This window comes from Carcharhinus amblyrhynchos, chromosome 1 (assembly GCF_965287045.1).
Source record: "Carcharhinus amblyrhynchos chromosome 1, sCarAmb.v2.hapA, whole genome shotgun sequence".
Lineage (NCBI taxonomy): Eukaryota > Metazoa > Chordata > Chondrichthyes > Carcharhiniformes > Carcharhinidae > Carcharhinus > Carcharhinus amblyrhynchos.
This window is the reverse complement of record NC_137324.1, coordinates 180,809,828-180,830,761: the sequence shown is the minus strand read 5'-3', so window position 1 is coordinate 180,830,761 and position 20,934 is coordinate 180,809,828. Positions and strand designations below refer to the sequence as shown.

The 20,934-nt window shown below is 39.5% G+C and overlaps 1 protein-coding gene across 2 annotated transcripts in view; it reads left to right on the top strand.

Moving 5' to 3' along the window:
• Positions 1–18,062, top strand: part of pcgf3 (polycomb group ring finger 3) — a 138,698-nt gene extending 120,636 nt beyond the window's left edge. For both annotated transcript variants that reach the window (XM_080196403.1, XM_080196413.1), the window contains 2 exons: positions 6,113–6,193; positions 9,111–18,062. In XM_080196403.1, the coding sequence (XP_080052529.1) occupies positions 6,113–6,193; positions 9,111–9,158 (129 nt within the window). In that variant the 3' untranslated portion in view covers positions 9,159–18,062. The remainder of the gene's footprint in view (positions 1–6,112; positions 6,194–9,110) is intronic.
• Positions 18,063–20,934: the final 2,872 nt, after the last annotated feature.

The following is a 20,934-nucleotide window of genomic DNA, read 5'->3' as shown; positions in this document are numbered from 1 at the left end:
GTGAGGTGGTCTGTACACCACACCTGCAAGAGACTTTTTGCCTTTATCATTCCTCCTCTCTACCCAAATTACTTTTATATCCTGGTTTCCTGAACTTCAGTCATCCCTCTCTATTGTGCTAACATTATCTTTAATTAACAGAATCACTTCTCCATCTTCTCGTAACTCCCTATTCATCCTAAAAGTCATAGACCTTCAATATTTAAGTTGGCATCTATGCCAACTTAAATCTATGCCATTTTGCGACCATGTCTCAGTAATGACTGTTAGATTCTACTTGTTAATCTCTATTTGCACTATCAGCTCAGCTGTTTTGTTTCCAATGCTACATGCATTCAAATAAAGAGTCTTGCATTTTGTCCTTTTATTAAGCAAGTGAGTGATAGTTATCAGAGATAGTAACCCCAAATCTTCCTATCAGATCAGCGTGATCTTATAAAATGGCAGAGCAGACCCAAGAGGCTGAACAGCCTAGTCTGCTCTGTGTTCCTATGTTTGTGTCTAGCCTTATCTGATGATTTATTCTTGGATTTTTATTCCCTGTCACTTTCTGTCACAATCTATTTATTATTTCCCATATTAATACCTTCCTCTTTCCCTTACCCTAACTCTATGGTATACCAAAGCTGCCTGCATTTGGTACCATATCCCCCGGAACCCCCGTTCCTGACAGTAAATCATTGATTACGGTGGCCGCATTGACAAGCCCAGGCCTGTGTCACCAAATGATCTGTTTCAAGATGCGTATTTTCAGTAGGGAATGATAACTTATTTTTGCTCATTTCCTCCCCAAAGACTTCTGGTTGGAAAGCCAATTTTAATAAATGACCAGTTTATTGGGAGACTCAAAATGTAAAGTGCGCTTTAGCTTTCTTTTGACAATATGGTTTTAATTATCAATCCTTGAATTATTTTCCCATTTTGTTAGCTATATTACATAATGCTCAGGAACTTTTCAAAACACATATGCACTTCAACACATTACCAGTTTATGGTTTTTAAGATTTCTCCTCTCTGCTTTCTCTTCACTGACTTCTAAATCCAGGAAGATGGGCAGATTTAGCTAGTGTAACTGTTGTGTAAGAGTGCATCAGGGTGACAATTCTTTCTTCTCTTCCTACTTTTGAAGAGTTAATTGACGTTAGTCAGAGATGTCACTTGTTTCCCATTAACTTGTGGGTGCAGGCATTGTGCTCCAAGTGTGGCTACAACCACTTGGCACGCAGGCATTTTGAGATATTTTCTGTAACCAGTAACTGGATGCTATCAATTGTGGTTCAGTTGACAGCACTGTCTCTTCTAAGTTGCAAGATTGTGGGTTTATGTCCTGTTCGAGCGTAAAATCTCAGCTGACACTTTAGCGTAGTAGTGATGTGTGCTGCATGATCTATTTTTAAGGTGGATGTGAAAGTTCCAGTGGCACAATGTAGAACAAGAGCAGGAGAGTTCTCCCCAGTTGATTCAGGACACCATTTTCATTAAACTACTCGATGTTCTCGCTTTTTGGTACAAATGTCTTAAATGGAAATAGGGTTGAGGTCCTGAAGAGTGATTATGGAGAGCTAGAAAAAAGGTTAAGAACGTAGAACATTACAGCACAATACAGGGTCTTCGGCCCTCGATGTTGTGCCGAGCTATGCCTAATCCCAAGATCAAGCTATCCCCTCCCTATAATTCTGGAGTGCTCCACGTGCCCATCTAATAACCGCTTGAAAGTTCCTAAAGTGTCCGGCTCCATTATCACAGCAGGCAGTCCATTCCACACCCCAACCACTCTGAGTGATGAATCTACCTCGGACATCCCTCCTATATCTCCCACCATGAACCTTACAGTTATGCCCCCTAGTAACAGCTACATCCACCCGAGGAAATAGTCTCTGCACGCCCACTCTATCAATCCCTCTCATCATCTTATAAACTTCTATTAAGTCGCCTCCCATCCTCGTCCGCTCCAAAGAGAAAAGCCCCAGCCCCCTCAATCTTTCCTCATAAGACCTACCCTCCAAACCAGGCAGCATCCTGGTAAATCTCCTCTGCACTCTCTCCAATGCTTCCACATCCTTCTTATAGTGAGGTGACCAGAACTGTGGTCTCACCAGCATCCAGTACAGTTGCAGAATAACCCCACCTTTAAAGGGAGCCTTTAAAAGTGAATTAGCTAGAGTTCAGGGTCTATCTGTTCCTGATAGGGTGAAGGGTAAGGCTGGCAAGAGAAGGGAACCTAGGATAACAAAACATATTGGGATTTTGGCTAGGGATAAAAGGGCATTGCTCAGGTACAGGCAACTGGAATACAGGAGTATTCATAGAGTCATAGAGGTTTACAGCATGGAAACAGGCCCTTCGGCCCAACTTGTCCATGCTACCCTTTTTTAAGCCCCGAAACTAATCCCAATAGCCCGCATTTGGCCCATATCCCTTGATACCCCTCTTATCCATGTAACTGTCTAAATGCTTTTTTAAACACAAAATTGTACCCACCTCTACTACACCTCTGGCAGCTTGTTCCAGACACTTGCCACCCTCTGTGTGAAAAAATTGCCCCTCTGGACTCTTTTGTATCTCTTCTCTCTCACCTTAAATCTATGCCCTCTAGTTTTAGACTCCCCTACCTTTGGGAAAAGATATTGACTACCTACCTTATCTATGCCCCTCATTATTTTATAGACCTCTATAAGTCACTCCTTTGCCTCCTATGCTCCAGAGGAAAAAAGTCCCAGTCTATCCAGTGTCTCCTTATAACTCAAACCATCAAGTCCCAGTAGCATCCTAGTAAATCTTTTCTGCATTATTTCTAGTTTAATAATATCCTTTCTGTAATAGGGTGACCAGAATTGCACACAGTATTCCAAGTATGACCGTACCGATGTCTTGTACAACTTCAACTCCTGTATTCAGCGTTGTGACCAATGAAACCAAGCATGCCGAATGTCTTCTTCACTACTCTGTCCACTTATAACTCCACTTTTGAGGAGCTATGAACATGTACCCATAGATCTCTTTGTTCTGTAACTCTCCCCAACGCCCTACCATTAACTGAGTAAGTCCTGCCCTGGTTCAATCTGCCAAAATGCATCACCTCGCATTTGTCTAAATTAAACTCCATCTGCCATTCGTCAGCCCACTGGCCCAATTGATCAAGATCATGTTGCAATTGGAGATAAATTTCTTCACTGTCCACTATGCCACCAATCTTGGTGTCAACTGCAAACTTACTAATCTTGCCCCCTATACTCTCATCCAAATCATTAATATAAATGACAAATAACAGTGGGCCCAGCACTGATCCCTGAGGCACACCGCTGGTCATGATGTGGAGATGCCGGCGTTGGACTGGGGTAGACACAGAAAGAAGTCTGACAACATCAGGTTTAAGTCCAGCCGATTTATTTGATGGTAAACTTGCAAGCTTTCGGGGTTTGCCCCTTCGTCAGGTGAATGGAGAGTTCTGGCCTCAGACAGAACATATAAAGCACAGACAGTTTACAGATTACTGATTAGAATGCAAGTCTTTACACCTGACCTGCTATTTAAGTCTTAAAGTGGCTAACAATGTGAGTGGAAGGAGCATTAAGCCCAGGTTAAAGAGATGTGTATTGTCTCCAGACAGTACAGTAAGTGAGGTTTAGCAAACCCAGGCAAGTCATGGGGGTTACAGGTAGTGCGACATGAACCCAAGATCCCTGTTGAGGCCAGAACTCTCCATTCGCCTGACGAAGGGGCAAACCCCGAAAGCTTGTGAGTTTACTATCAAATAAATCGGTTGGACTTAAACCTGGTGTTGTCAGACTTCTTACTGTGCACACCGCTGGTCACAGACCTCCAGTTTGAAAAGCAACCCTTTACAATAACCCTCTACGACAACCCTATACTCAAGAAGGAAATTAAGAGAGCAAAAAGGGGGCACGAGGTAGCTCTAGCTGAGAGGATTAAGGTGAATCCAAAGGGATTTTTTAAGTATATTAATGGAAAAGGAATAACCAGAGAGAGAATAGACCCCTCAAGGACCAAAGTGGACACTTGTGTAACCAGAGGAGATGGTTGAGGTTCTCGATGAATATTTCTCATCTGTTTTTACTGTGGAGAAAGACATGAAGACTTGGGAACCTTGGAAAGTTAGTGATGATATATTGGGGACAGTTCACATCATGATAAAGGTGGTGATGGACGTATTAAAATGTATGAAGGTGGATAAATCTCCTGGCCTGACAGCTGTATCTAAGAACATTGCGTGAGGCTAGAGAAGGAATTGCGGTGCCCTGGATAAGATATTTACATCATTAACCATGAGTGAGGTACCAGACGACTGGAGGGTAACAAATGTTGTGACTTTATTTAAGAAGGGCTGCAAAGAAAAACCTGGGAATTATAGACCAGTAAGCCTAACACCTGTGGTGGGTAAGTTACTGAAGAAAATTCTGAGGGACAAGATATACAGGCATTTGGAAATACAGGGTTTGAATAGGAGTAATCAGCATGGCTTTGTGCATGCGAGACCATACCTTACAAATTTGTCAGACTTCTTTGATCAAGTACCAGAAAGGTTGATGAGGGCAGGGTGGTAGACGTAGTCTAAATGGACTTCAGTAAGGCCTTTCATGAAGTTCCACATGGTAGGTTGCTCTGGAAGATTAGATCACATGGAATCCAAGGAAAGCTGACAAATTGGATGTATAATTGGCTTGATGGTAGAAAGCAGAGGGTAATGTTGGAAGGACACTTTTTGGATTGGAGGACTGTGACTCGTGGTATTCCTTGGGTAAGTGCTAGGTCCATTGCTGTTTGTTATCTATATCAACGATTTGGATGAGAATGTACAAGGCATGATCAGTAAGTTTGCAGATGACGCTAAAATAGGTGGTATTGTAGACAGTGAGGAAGATTATCAAAAATTGCAGCAGGATCTTGATCAGCTGGGGAAGTGGGCCAAGAAATGGCAAACGGAGTTCAATACAGATAAGTGTGAGGTGTTGCATTTTGGAGAATAAAGTCAAGGTAGGACTTTTTCGGTGAATGGTAAGACCTTAGGAAGTATTGTGAAACAGAGGGACCTTGGAGTTCAGATACACAGTTTTCTAAAGGTGGAGTCACAGGTAGATAGGGCAGTGAAGAAGGCTTTTGGCATGCTGGCATTCATCAGTCAGGGCATTGAGTATAGAAGTTGGGAAGTTATCTTGCCGTTTTACAGGACATTGAGGCCGGACCTGGAGTAATGTGTTCAGTTTTGATCGCCTTGCTATAACAAAGATGTTATTAAACTGGAGAGGATGCAGAAGAGATTTATAAAGATGTTGCCAGCACTCAAGGGACTGAGTTATAGGACTGAGAGATTGGACAGGCTAGGACTTTTTTTTTGAGCATGGGAGACTGCTGGGTGATCTTATAGAGGCGTATAAGATCATGAGAGGCATGGATAGAGTGAATGCACTTAGTCTTTTTCCTAGGGTTGGGGAATCGAGAACTAGAAGAAATAGGTTTAAGTTAAGAGGGGAAAGAATTATTGGAAACCCGAGGAGCAAATTTTTTATGCAGAGGATGGTACGTATGTGGAATCAGTGCCAGAGGAAGTGATTGAGGCAGGACACTGACAACATTTAAAAGGCATTTGGACAGATACATGGGTGGGAAACATTTAAAGGGACATGGGCCAAACGCAGGCAAATGGGCATTTTGATCAGCATGGGCCAAAGGGCCTGTGTCCATGCCGCAGATTCTATGATTTTTGGGCCAGGTGATTCTTGTATGAATTAAGATGAGGATGGTTTTTTGCTTCCAATTGAATATCCTTTCTATTGTATTACAAATCTTGTCTGTATCACCAATTACACCCATGCCATTTATACCATGGGTTGAATAAATGGCAATGCACTCTAACCCATGAAGTTACCTTCACTACACTAAACATTTCCATTGTGTGTGCCAGTGTCTTTTTGAATACAGATGAGTTCTACACGTAGGTATGGACTGTGAACTGGGCTGGGACTACTCTCATTCCACATCGAAAAAGTAAACATGTAAATTTTAGATTTGGCTGGATTTGATCTTAAAATTAGTAAACCTCTTGTAACACTACATTGGCCAGCTGTGATTCCTTGCTTTCTTTATTCTGCAGCTGGATATTCTATGCAATGAAGAAATACTTGGAAAAGATCACACTTTGAAGTTTGTTGTCGTCACTCGATGGCGATTCAAGGTAAGCATCAATATTGTTGTCTTTCTGTAACATGTAACACACTGTATTGTAAATTTTTGAGGTTTTGTTGCAGACGTTTTACAAATTCATTGACACATCTCTCCAAATATAATTAGATGACATTTAATTATGTGGACTTGAGGCAATCTACACTTGTTAATGGTGAGCGTATGTTTCATTTTCTGTCTTCAGTGGTCATTTTCACTCATCAGCTGGAGGTAACTTGAATAGCATGTAAGCACCTTCATCACTTAGCTAACTAAAGCAATGAGTTGCTGAAACATACAAGTCATAAAGTCTCAGGTTCATTCTTCTTCAGTTCTGATTAACAATCTTAGCTGTGGCAGTGGCGGGTAAATCTATGATGAGGAGGTTGGCTAGATTTGGCTTGTGGGAGGTCAGTTGGCCTTCACTGCTTTCCCATTGTCCCTACTGGAAGTAGATGCATGAATCTCAAGGTTGTGTTATAATCCAGGTCAGAAACACCAAAGTGTTTTATGGAGTCTTCCTGGATCACAAGTTTTGCACTTTGAATTTGGCTGGGATAAATATGATAGGTTTCACCTCAGATATGATTCAAATGACCCACTAGGAAGCTTTGATCAAACAAAGTTTATTTAAGAATATTGTTAACATGTATGGAAAGAAAACTAGCAACAACTATTTTCAATTACAAATGAAAACAAAGTAACCACGATAATGTATAATCCTTAATAAATATGTCTAAAATGTTCCAATCAAACAAAAACTCACCATTAAAAATCCCTTTCACAGGTTTAACACAGCAAAGGCTAATGCTCACATGATACTGGAACTGAATCCTTTGGTTGGAGAATTAAAACCACGATCTCTCAGCCTTGTAACTTCTTGCAGCCTTCTGGATACACCCAGATCAGTTTGAAGTCAAAACAGGGAAAGAGTCTCTCTAAGTAGGCTAGCCACAAACAGCAGATTTTCCACTCCAGGAAGGCAAGAAACCTTGCTTTCAGCTAACCAGCAAAATTTCCAGAAATCAGGGAGAGAGAGAAAGAGAGAAAAACACTTCTTTTCAGTCTGATGTCCCTTCTAAACTAAAACTGCAGCTAGCCAAAACAGAAACTGAAACTTTAAAAAGAAGAAAACTGTCCAGAACCCATGACCTACAATCAGCTTTCCTCCTAACAATACAGGGTTGTAAAAGATCGCAAAGTAAAAATAAACAAACCCCATTTAAACCACTGAAGGAGCAATAAAGGGACTCCTACAGACAACTTGGCAACAATAAAGTAAGCTGAGGCTGTGAGACCTGCGGAGAACATGATTTAAAAAAAAATTAAAGGTGCGCTAACATCACAGTTGGGTTTAGTTGTGATGCCTCTGCCCATGAGTGACTCCTGGCACTAATTCTGTTGGCTCTACTTGAAGACTATCAAATGCCAGAGAGTACCCAATACTCCAAGGAAATGTGCTGTCAGCAACTAGAGGAGAGGCACCTGAGAGGAAGAATAATCTCCACTGATCAGTGACAAGAATTAAGTGATAACATTTTTGCCAAGAAATGGAAAGAAATTAAATTGTAATGTGGTACATCAATAATCATTAATAAATATTATATTCTCCGAAAGGAAAACAATGACAAGTTGTCAAGTCTTTGATAGACATGATTGTTAGCAGTCTAAGAGTGAAGACAGTTTTTCTAAATTCAGGTGTAATGTGATGAAAGTTCATGTTTTTTACATGAGCTTTACTGTTGTCAATGTGAATTTTGGCTACAAATGAATTGCAATCCTTATTGTAGGTCGGTCTTGTTTGCTTTAGCATATATCCTGGTAGTACTTCAGGCTTTCTTGAGTTTCTTAGACAGTACTGCCCTCCATTTTTTTTAATGCCAAGAAATTACCCTCTGGCACATAGCTACATTCGCTCTCCCTCTCCCTCTCTCACGCACGGTCACGCTCGCTCACCTGCCCCCATGGCTCTGTCTGACTAAGATAAATGAATCATTGGTGGCTCATTTCTAGTTTGATACTTGGGTCTGGTTCACTCTATTTTTTATATGCATTTGTGTATGATTAACTAATCAATACCCAACACATGTTCACCTTGTGCTTTAAACTACTAGGTTTTTTACATCCATCAACAGTTTTATGTATGTCAGTTATGTGGGAAGGTGCTGTACAGGGAGAAACCAAACATGGAGCTGCAAATGGAATTGCAGTCCTGCCCTGCCCTGCCCTGCCCTGCCATTGGAAGCCTCCCTTGTGGCTGCTCACAGTCGGGCTCAGAAATTGGGTGATAACTATTACTTATAACTATTACTATAACTTACAGTAATAAGCTTATAACTATTACTTTATCTTCCGCAAATGAATGCGGGCCAAGTGCTCATGCGCAGACCAGTATCAGCAACCATCTTGCACGGTCAGCTCATGTTGCAGGAGACAGAGAAATGGCTCCCTCAGTGTTCTTTTTGTTAGCTTAAGGATCTGCTTTCCAAACCCACAACAGACCTGACAAAAAAAAACATGCACAGGATAGTGAACGAGCAGCACAAAAGTGTGGGACACTGAAATGGAGGTGAAGGTGGGACATACGAGTAGACTGTGACATCTGAAATAATAGAAACGGAGAAAGAAACGTGGAGAGAGAAATGAGGTGACAATGACAATCATTCAAAGCTTGAAAGATATATGAGGTAGATTAAGAGTTGGATATGAACTGTGACCATGGTTCTGTCTGACTAAGATAAATGAATCATTGGTGGCTCATTTCTAGTTTGATACTTGGGTCTGGTTCACTGCAATAAATGATTGGATGGCTTTGCAGTACTTTTGAAATTACATTATTTTGAAACTACTTTTATTTATTAAGTATATTTTGCCAATTTGTGACCTGCACTATTATTTATAAAGCTGTATTTCCCTCTCTCTTTTTGAAGAAATCGCCCCTCCTGCTACATTACAGGCCAAAAATGGACCTGCTATGACATCAAGTTTTCTCACCAGCAGAACTTCATAAGGTGCAACTTTTGCAGAGACTATCACCCAGCACTCGGTCAGTGCATCACTGGATCTAGCATGTGGCACACACCAGCAAACACACACACCGGATCAGAGATATTGCTCAACTGGGACTGACACAACAAAAGCCTGCTCCTGTGCTCTCTACTACATTGTGTTACAATCACTCATGTTTAAGTGAGTTACAGGATATTATATTATGGAAAGGATCAAATGAAATTGCACCAAGACACTTTTTATATCTGGTTTATAAAGAAAAATGCAGTGTCATGACTTTGATGTGTTAGAAGGCTTTGTTGTTTGGGCACAAGAAATCTTTTATAGTTTACATTATGACTTTTGCTTTAGCAACTCTGTGAACCTACTTGTGATTTTAAAACATTTTAATGAAGCAGTTTGTTGAGCTGTGGGTCGCTTTGGCTTTCTTATTTAAAGGGCCTTTGGGACGGTTTAATGTGTTTGACTCAACAACTTGAGGTTGAAATTCTGAGTTTTTTTAAAACTTGTATGTGAAATTCTTCTGTTCACTATTTTAACAGAACCATTAGCCCATGAGTTAAAAACTATATAAGCTAATACACAGTGAAATTTTAACTGTTGATCATTGTTTTAAAAAAAAGAAACTTTTTGCTTTTCTACACTAGCGTTTGCACACCAAAGTGAATTTCTCAAGGATTCAGTTCTGAATTCAGTCTGTCAGTCTGAACACTGCTGCTCAGGGCACTTGGACCAGGCCCTGACAACAAATTCCACTTCTCTGGAACTGAGCATCATATTAGTACAATGCAGTACTCATATGGAATGTCTCTTGATCTTGAATCCAAGAGCTTGTGACATATTGGGCATGAATATTGCCTGATAATATACACTCACACCTTGTTGCAGTCTGGCCAGGCCCTGTACCAACATTTTATAGCTTTGGGTTGTAGTATTGTCTGAACCAGGCAAGTTTCCATTGTTGGTTAATCTTTGTATGTCCAGTGAGCTGTAACTATTGCTGAAGTAATGTTGACTTCCTTATTGAGATTGTTTTAAACACTTTCACAAAGTCTTTTATGAAATTTCTACCTATATTTCTGCTTAGTGAAATAGCATTAGGTAAGATTTGCTTTTATTGTGTCAGCAGGAAGCATGAGTACTCCATTGGGACATTCTCAATTTTCAGGTTTACTAAAAGGATATTCTCAGGAGAGAGACGATCGATGTATGTTTGTTGAATCACAAATCTTAATTATGACATCACAATCATTTTGAGTGATTCAATTGTATTAAAAGATGAAAACTGATAACTCCCAATACTTGTGAAGAACACTATCCCTAACCCAAACTGTAATAAACCCCATTTAAAATAGTTAAAGATGTGACCTGTTGGTGTGGGAGAGCAAGAGAGTGAAGACTTGTAATTGGATTTTTGAAGATTGACACTTTCACCACCTTGTTCAGTGCAGTTTCTGTAGGACTGTGTATTTATTGTTATATATTATATCTTTTAGTTGCTCCTTCTTGTTTAATTTTCTTACACAATGTATGCAGATTTCTAAATTAGGTAGTCCACTTTTTGAAAAACAGAATAGCATTAAAGAGAGTTGTGCATTAATATACCAGAGCAGCATTACGCTTGTACAGTGTCTTTGTAAATATCTTAATGTGTATAACTGACTGCAAAACTGTTGGTATGAATGTCCAACCATTGCAACTTCCTGTACAGTGACTCACAAAATACTATTTTTGACAGCAATGATAAAATATGTTTTAGATTAGGCAAAAAGACTCTTCACAAAATTGGAACTTCTATGATTTTTATGATGGATTAAATGAAATATTATTTCAAAGCTGTATCCCAGTTTAATTTTCGCATGTGAGAGGGCTATCATAAGGAGCACAAAAGATTTAGTTATGTGGTTTGCAGTAAAAATATCCTCTTCTTCCTCAACTAACAGGACAGCTGAAGAAACTACGCATTTCAATGCCTTTTATGGATGCTTGGAACTGGTACTGGCAGTTCTGTGACTCTTGATGTAGGAATAAAACTGGATAGAATTGCATTGCAAATTTTAGTGCACTTTCCTTCATTCTTTTTCCATTACCTGGTAATTCCTGTATGTCACATTTTTTACACTAATTTATTTCTTTTTAGTAATCTCTGACATTAATTTTTTTTTATTTCCATTCACTATCTCTTTCACAATCTCCTTATTTACCAAAGTTCTTGATGAAAATTCTGCCCTGAGAGAGTTGGTTGGATCATGATTTCAGCATGAAAAGTGAATCCACTATTTTTGTTTAAATCCTGCAAAGTAGGACTATAAATGGAATGTCTTTACATTTTCATATCCTCAGTTAGATTAGTCTTTTTTAGCATTTCCCCCATTTCCCATCTGATGGTTAGTTCCAAATAAAACTTCAGCTGCCTCCTGAGGAAAGCGTACAAAATATTCAATCAACAAATGAAACAGAAGGAGCAGACTATCCACCAGAGGTGACAAATAGAATCCCTGCAATGCAGAAGGAGGCCTTTCAGCCCATCGAGTCTCCACCACCAATCTTCCCTCCCCCTCACCCGACACACAATAACCCAGCAAAATGGAAGGGGTTACACCAATAGAGTAAATAGTCTTTACTCTTTGCAAGCTTTGATTTTACTCCCAAGTCTATCCCTGGCCTGTGATATTTTTATAGGGAGTCTGGTTCAATTACTCTGTAATTTCATATTTGGCTTGTGAAAAATCAGTGAAATTGAGAATCAGCTGGCAATCCAATCTCTCATGTTAGCTCCAATATTGCACCTCACGTTACCCCTCTTATGCTTTCTTGTATTCCAGTCGGATTACTAATTGCATTTTTCTTTCCTCATTCTCCCTCTTTATATGGACCACTTTTTTAAAAAATATATTCTTTCATGGGATGTGGGCATCGCTGGCTAGGCCTGCACTTATTACTCATTCCTAAATTACAACAGCTTTGACTAAGTTAGGCTAAAATATAGCCCATTTTCCTGATGTAAATATTTTCCAGAAATCTCAGTCATAAGATCTGTCACTATTCAGACACCAACTCTTTTCTGTCACTTTAGAGAACACTGAATCAGTCAGATAATTATTTTAGGGAAGATGAGTTATTGATGGTGTGAAACCCTCCCCGTAATGATTGTCTGGCAACACTCAGCATTCTGCCTGATACTGACTCTCAAATCAGCAGATTTATTGAATTCAATTTCACAACTGCAGTGGTGAGATTTGAACACCTGTTTGTATCAGTCCAGTATCTCGAACATTACACTACCTTATCAACATCATACAAATCTTTCCCAAGATCCCTTTCCTTCAGATACATAAACGGATTGTCTTAGTTTGATTTGTTGAAGGTATTTATGATGATGATTTGTTTTTACTAATTACTATATTTATCTTAATGTCCATGTTGACCTTTGAAAGCTAATGGCAATGTGTCAAGCGGTGCTTAGAACAGAGGCCAACTAAGCACATTGTTTGAAAAGTGTAGTTCATTTTCTGAGCATCATGGATTTGAACTTTCTCCACTTGGTCTGCACTGAATAGAAAAAGGTTGAGTCCATCACAGACCTGAGAGATTAGGAGGATCTGAATGTGCTGAATTATAGCCCCTTGTTATTTGTGCATTGAAAGGGCTGTATGGCCTACATATTCTCCAATTTCTTGTGTTGTTATTACAGTGAATTAGCCCTTTTTTAAAAAAAAGTTTGATTGCTTGATTATATCAGTATGAAAAATTACAAAGGGACTTTTTTATTTAGTAAACCCTTGCATTGGCTTTAAATGGTGTTATCATACCTAGGGAACAATATGGGTAAAATATACGAGTGCCTTTAACAAATTTTGGTCCACCTTTGGCTTTGGTATTGCAATTATTGATCCTGTTACATAATACAAGAAAACCAGTCAGTGGTTAATTCTGATTGTTTCATGTTGCCATATGTTTTGCATTTGAACAAATCAGTGCCAGTTTTGGTGAGATCCTTCTACTGTTATCCATTTGAATCTTGACCTTTGTAAAATGCATCATTTCAAACCATTTTAAGTAAGAAAGCCAAAGCATAATGAAGATAAAAAAGTTGGGGAATTGTTTGGTGAAGCAGTTCAGAACTACAGTCCTTAATACTGTGAAGGTAGGTATTGAATTTGGATTATGTTGTGTGATCAATGATTATGAATGAGTAAACAGTTCAGATCGATCTTAATGGATTGGGGATGATAACCCTGTACTTTTAATTCTTCAATATTTTCATTGACACAGTTCCAAATGAAAATACTGTATACCATGTGGCATTCAAGGCAAACCAGATTGAACTGTTTGCTCACCTTGACTACATGTTTACCTATTGCATTGTTTTGATACGAGTAGAATAATGTCCCTGTTTGTGTGGGTTTCAGCTTCTGTGTGGTATCAGAACTGTATTATTTATCCAGCCTTTCATTCATACCTGAATCAGCGCTTGTTTATGGGCAATGGAGCCTTCAAAGACAATATTGTAAGTAGTTTTTTTTTAAATGAGGGAGGCCTACAGAATTATTATATATAACTTTATTTTCTATTAAGCTTTGCAGCTATGACCCAATTCCTTGTTATAACACAGAGCAAGATAAAATTACATAACCCTTGCTGTAAATTGGCTAGCAATTTAATCTGAATTATTAGGTACATTTTCTAGCATACTGGTACAGTGAAATATTTCTGTGTAATTAGGCACAATATTAACTGTAACAGTGCAGTTTGCAGAGGAATCAAGTTGCAAAGACTTTCTAAAAACTGTGTGAATTTCATTTCTTGCATCTTTGCAACATGGTTAGTTATGTACAGGTTTTGTACCTGTTAATAACATTATTTTTTTCAATACATTTCCTGTATTAGCAGATATAGTGACATTATTGATTCTTTACAACAGTTGAATACAGAAACTATATTTGAATTCTTCACTATACTTCAAGATTCAAATGTAAACCATGCAGGTTTTCATGTAGATTATTGATAGGCCTAACTGGCCTCCTCCAATGTTGTGTGATTCTACCAGTCTAGCTGGGAGATCCTAGCTGCCTGCTTCCAAAAATCATACCATTCATAAAAGGAACTGTTACATTTCCACTGAACTTTCAATCAGATATTCAAAGTTTAAATGTACTAGACCAGCTAGTCTTATCGATATTAGCCTGGTCACGCAGAGTGCCCAAGAACGAATTAGTTATTTATATATTTGATTTATTTTACAGAAGCTTGAAACAAATGATTTCCTGTGTGTTGCCACTTTGGGTGTTGGTGCTTTAGTGTTGCCTGATTGACATACAATCTGGGACTGTTAATTGGCTTAGTCTATTCAGGTATAGGAACATATTATTCCATCCTCTTGTAAGATATCATTTGCAGATACCTCATCAGTGTGCTCCATATGGAGTATATTTTGGAGATTTAATTTTGTATTTCCTGTCTATCTCAGTTTTGGTCATGGACAGGAAGGGAACACATTATAGAGTATAAGTTGCTTGTGTTGAGTACAAAGACCCAAGAAAGACATAAAAGCTAAATAACCTGTTTATGTGCTGTAAGTTCTATGTAACATATTCCAATCATAAAGACAGCAAGTAATCTTCTGAGCTTCACTTTATAGCTGACTGCAGGTGCTGAGTAAAAGTATGTCAGCTCTGCCCCTTAAAAGCCCGGCAGAAATAGGAAACTACCAAATGAGTAAAACTATATAAACCTATATCCATTACACCATATTATTTAATTTTGGAATAAAGCTACCAGTACAGTCCCATAATCCTGAAGGACAAAACTATTCTGTTTGAGCTCACTGAAGGTGGAACCATTAGACCACATCAGGAACTGACTTTCCATCCAACAGTCAGCCAGAATGCATGTTTACATCATCGTGCTTACACCATCTGAGTAAATATCTTCCCTGAGAAAAATACTTGGATAATCAGTGATCAGCTAGAGGGTACAACTTCACATCCCACCCCTAATGGCTGTTGCAGTAACTGGCTCGCTATCCTAACTCTGGTTTTATTGCACTTGTTCAATTATGAAACACAGTTATAAATTTATGCAATGTTTGTGTAGAGTACGTAAAGCATGGTTTCATGTATGTGCGATACATAATTGCAAAACAGTGCTGAATAGATCTTACAGGCAGTGCAGGGAACTGATTCTGGTGAGTTTAACCATTGTTCTCTAAACAATTGTTTTTTTTTGGGGAGCATTGAATATATTAATAGGTCAAAGGGAATTCAATAGATTTTAACAGCCTTTTCAAATGTTTTGGATTAGTTTGTGTATCACTTGAAATTCAGACAAACCACAACACAGTTGTCCTTTCAAGTCTCTATCCCTTATTCAAAGTGAAAGTTAGAAGTGTTTAATAATTATTGGAATTCCCTAGTCTCAAGTCAGACTGATGTGGGGTATTGTACCTGTAACCTGTCACATTATCTCTGCTTCCAGCCTTTGTCTAAGCTAGTCTATAAGCATTTCTATTTACTGCAAGACATACTGACACTGACTGAGAAAGAGTCAATTAGCATTACTGTGAAATAACTATTATACCAGCTTGCTGATAATGTCCCAACTTTTGGAATAAGTGAATGGTTATAGCAATATTTTCTACACATTGATATTATCACTAATATTAATTTTAGCACACAGGTTTATCTGCATATTAGCGAGCTTTTCTTTTTATGTTCCACAAAGGTAAGTTGAAGTTTGATAACAAATTGGCTTAAAATCTTAATGCAATTCAGTGCAGGTTGTTTGGTGCTAACTGGCTATTGCATTGTGTGTTTTAGTTTTAATTGTACTTTACTGTTGTGTTGTGATAACACAGCATAACTCAATTTTCCTGATAAAATTGCAAACCAAATTTGACTTTAATATTGCCATCACACTAACTGCTAACATTTCAATAATAGCTAATCATCATTTCAATTGGTGTTTACAACAGTATATTAAGCAGAAGCAACATAGATGTTTCCCCAGATACCTATTTAATCAAGTGTGTCCAGGATATCCACCGTTGGGCTAGTTGAAACACAACATGTAATGTGCTGTGCTACAATCTCGGGTTCAATAACCTGAACACATTGCCCACGATATTTTACAGTTCTGCTGATGCAATCCTTTCACCAACCTAAAAACAAAAATTAGTATCAATAATTTTATCCTTGGAAATAGCTGATTTCCTGAGACAACAGTAAAGAACTAAAGTTAATGTCTTAAGTTGAGAAAAAAATCCTGTTATGTTTTTGATATTGGTCCCAAAATAAGACCTCCAGGTGAATGCAGTCAAGCACTCAGAGTCACCCCTTTTAACACCTGATAATTATTGCTTTATACATCTCCTTACAACACCAAGTTAACTAGCAAGTAAACTTTGTTTGCTGCCATATTACTCTTAACTGCCAGTGTGGCTAAACATGATCAGATTTGAGCAATACTTAATTTTCAAAGTCTGTCTGTCTTTGCAGAGAACAGTATTTGTTGGGAACAATTTTGAAATGTTTCAACATTAAAAGAAAAATGAAAGGGACGACTCTGATTCATGTCATATCTGACACTTAACTTCTAAATCCTGAGTGTCACATAGACTGGACAAAATAAAGACTGGGCAGAAAAAATAAAACTTGGAGTGAGACAGATTACATGAAACTTTTTGTGTAACTGATTGTGGATGTAGCAATCCATGTGGTGCCCTGTAGTTACAGCTCACACAGCAGCTAAAAATAAAACTATCAGCAAAATGGCTTACAGATACCGGACCCCGTATCTGGGTAACTTGGGACTGGGTGTGAGTCAGATTTGGAGATTTTACTGATTTTTGGTCCCAGACACAGCGTGTACTTACAAAATCAGGGGGTTGGTTAGTTCAGTTGGGTGGGCAGCTGGTTCATGATGCAGAACGACACCAGCAGTGAGAGTTCAACTCCTGTACTGGCTAAGGTTATTAATGAAGGCTCTGCCTGCTCAACCTTGTTCCACGCCTGAGGTGTAATGATTCTCAGGTTAGATCATCATGTCAGTTCTTCCTCCTCAAAGGAAGATCAGTCTGTTGTCATCTCGAGCAACTTTTAGCTTACAAAATAAAGAATTTTATTCAAATTGCTACCCACAGTATCAGCTTTGAATGTAGGCAATCTTTGGGTCCTTCAGATAAGAGGTCCGGTACTGCTATATCTGATCTAATCGGAGTGAAAAAGCTTTTAATTCTAAGAACTGAGCTGTTCTGAGAATGCCATGCCATAATTGAAGGCACAGTATTACTGCAGGAAGTGAGGTTGTGTCCCTGCTGCCAATTCAATAACCAGCAGAGTGAGCATTGTAGTCACATGGTTTCTCAGTATTTTCTATTATTTAGGAGATTCAGATCAATAAATGTGATAACATCAAGCTCTGCATTAACTTACCTTTGATATAGTTTTGTAGTCTATTGTACAACAAATGGGAAAACATCACCTCAAGTGAACTCTAGTTACAAGGTAAAGAAAACCACTCAGGTTTAAGCCAGAGATCATGTGAACAAATACCTCACTTTATTTCAGCAAATGGTACCACCTAGTTTATAATAAACTGTTGTGATGAACTTCAACTTTGTACTAATCTGCTACTTAAAATGTCTTCTGTAACGAGAATGTTTTGTATTGCTTCATGTAAATTAAACCACTTTTTAGCCCTTAGAATGTGCGGATTTCTTTTGTTCTATTGATTAAAATAAATTATTATATTTGTGAGTGTGTTTTATTTGCCACCCTACTTGTTATGGATGTAATCAATTATAGCTGGAGAATTAGTTTATTTTAAGGTGTAAAATTGTACCTATTATTGAGGAAAAAGACTTGTTTTTTGAAAAATGCAAAAATAAAGAGAAGAGGCCTATCTTTTTATAACCATTTCCCTTTTCTCAGTTTGCTCCATTGATTGCAGGCCTCTGCTTCTAATGCCCTTGATCTGCTTTTGCTTGTTTAATTCTTTTTTTTTGCCTCCTCTAATTTGATCTTTCACAGTCAGTGTTGGAATCACCTCCCATTCTGTGTTTGTTTTTGGGCCAATCACTGTCCCAGCAGTCTACTCTCAATGGAAGGTGTCATTGACACTGTTATCAAGCGGCACTTATTCAGCAATAACCTCAGTTTGAGTCCACTTTGAGCTGTAACCAGTGGTTTGCCACATGGATTAGTTCCGGGTCCTCCACTATTTATAATTTATATCAATGGCTTGAATGGATGGAGTGAATGTACGGCAGCTAAATTTGCTGCTGATGCAAAGATAAGTAGGAAAGCAAGTTGTAAATAGGATGTAGACAGTCTGCAAAAGAATATAGATAGGTTAAAGTATATGAGCCTGTACTTTAGTGCTAAAAATTGTGGGCAGATAGAGTACAACATAGGTAAATATGAACTTGTTAATTTTGGCAGAAAGGATAGTAAAGCAGTTTATGATTTAAATTGTGACAGATTGCAGGACTCAGTAATACAAAGGGACTTAAGTGTCCTGGTACATGAATCACAAAGTTAGTGTGATTAGGAGGGCAAATGGAATGTTGGTGTTTTTTGCAAGAGGAAGAGAATATAAAAATAGAGGAGCTTTACTGCTGTTGCACAAGGCAGTGAGACCACGTCTGGAGTACTGCGTGCAGTTTGGTCTCTTTATTTAAAAATCGTTTCAGGAGCAGTTCAGAGAAAGTTCTCTGCTGGGATGATGGGGTTGCCTTTTGAAGAAAGGTTGAACAGCTTAGGCATATAGTTTAGAAGAAGAAGAATTGATTTTATTGAAACAAAGACGATCCTGAGGGGGCTTGATAGGGTGGATGCCCACAGATAGTTTTGGTCTCCCACACAAGAAGAAACAAAGGGACATGTTTAAAAATAAATGGTCTACCTTTTAAAACAGAAATGAGCAGAAACCTTTTCTCCCACTTGCTAACAAGTACAGAAATAGGAGCATAGGGATGATGAATGCATGGCTCAAGAGTTGGTGCAGGAGAGAGGGTTTTAGATTTCTGGATCACTGGGGAAGGTGGGACATGTACAAGCGGGACAGTCTGCACCTGAACCAGAGCGGGACTAACATCCTTGCAGAGATGGGTTTACTAGTGCTGTTGTAAGGAGTTTAAACTAGGTCGGTGGAGCATTAGTACAATAGGGACATAGCACGCTACAGTAAAGGAACAATGATGGAGGAAGTTGAGCAATGTTGAGTTCCAAGAGAGTAAGGCAAGACCGATAGCTTGTACTTTAACAGCCTAGAAGTATTATAGGTAAAACTGATGAGTTAAGGATATGGATTGACACATGGAATTGTGAAATTGTTGCCATCACAGAGACATGGTTGAAGGTGGGGCAGAAATGGCAGCTCAACATTCTGGATATAGGATCCTCAGACGATACAAAGAAGGTGTAAAAGAAAAGATGGTGTCACATTATTAATGAAGGAGTCACTTACTGCTGTAAGAAGGGACAATATATTGGAAGGGTTTTCAACTGAGGCTTTTGTGGGTAGAGTTTAGGAATAAAAAGTGGGCAGTCACATTGGGAGTGTATTATAGACCCTCAGCTAGTCAGCAGGCAGTAGAGGAGTTGGCGTGTATGGGGTGTCAGGGAGGGGTAATACCTTTGGTGGGGGAACATGTCGCGTCCTTTCAGGGCGGTTTGTCCATCCTTTGTCCCACCTGGCACTCAGCTCTCACCTGTGGCTCCCTGTCGCTGTTTTCATGCGACAGCGGCCACACCCCGGGCAACGGCCTCGACAAGCCGGCTAAACCAGGTGAGGGTAGCCGATGGGTCTCAACCCTGGGTGAGATAGGGAGATGTCTATCCCAGAATGTGAAGACAGACTCCGGCAGATTGAGCGGATGAGACCAATGGAAGGTCCAATGGTCAAGAAGGTGGTCTCTGCTAGCGTCATGGAACGCGAAGAGCAGGACAAGACACAGAAGACATCCTGGTCATCCACCGCGCCTAGTCCCACCTCCAGCCATCTTGACTCTTGTCTTGCCACTGGATCCAGATGGGAATTGGGAAGAGAGAGTGAGGCTGATGCTGCACAACTCTCCCTCATTTTAATCCAAATCAAGCGCTAGTTTTGACACCATCATCATCGTCATCATCATCAGTGTCCTGTTCAACCCTTGAAATCCTGTGGCGATGGGCGAGCGGCGAAGCAGCAGGTGTGGATACACTGAGAGCTGTAGTCACGGACCTGCATGCAGGCGGCTCAGGTCTCATGGTCGTTTTCTGCTGACCGAAGCAGCAGTGGAACTCGGCGTCTACCTGGGTGACTGAGCAGTCCTCTTCAGGAACACACTGCTCACCTCGTAGAATGAGGAAGGGGCAAGAAAAGGTGCCCTAAACATTGCCTGCTTCACTACACCCTGGCCAGTTTACTGCAGCTGGCAGGGATCCCAACTTGCGGTCAAACAAACAAAATAAAACACAAGGTGACACCGCTCACACTGGCACTTGGAACGTGCGCACCCTTTTGGACAACACTATAGCAGACAGACCAGAGAGAAGAACAGCCTTAGTTGCCAGAGAGCTTACAAGATACAACATTGACATTGCAGCCCCGAGCGAAACTCGTCTTGCCAACATAGGTCAGTTGACTGAAACTGGAGGTGGATACGCTTTTTTCTGGAGTGGTCGCGGCAGCGATGAGCTTTGTGATGCTGGAGTTGGATTCGCCGTCAGGAGTCATCTTGTTCGTAAACTTGATTGTCTACCC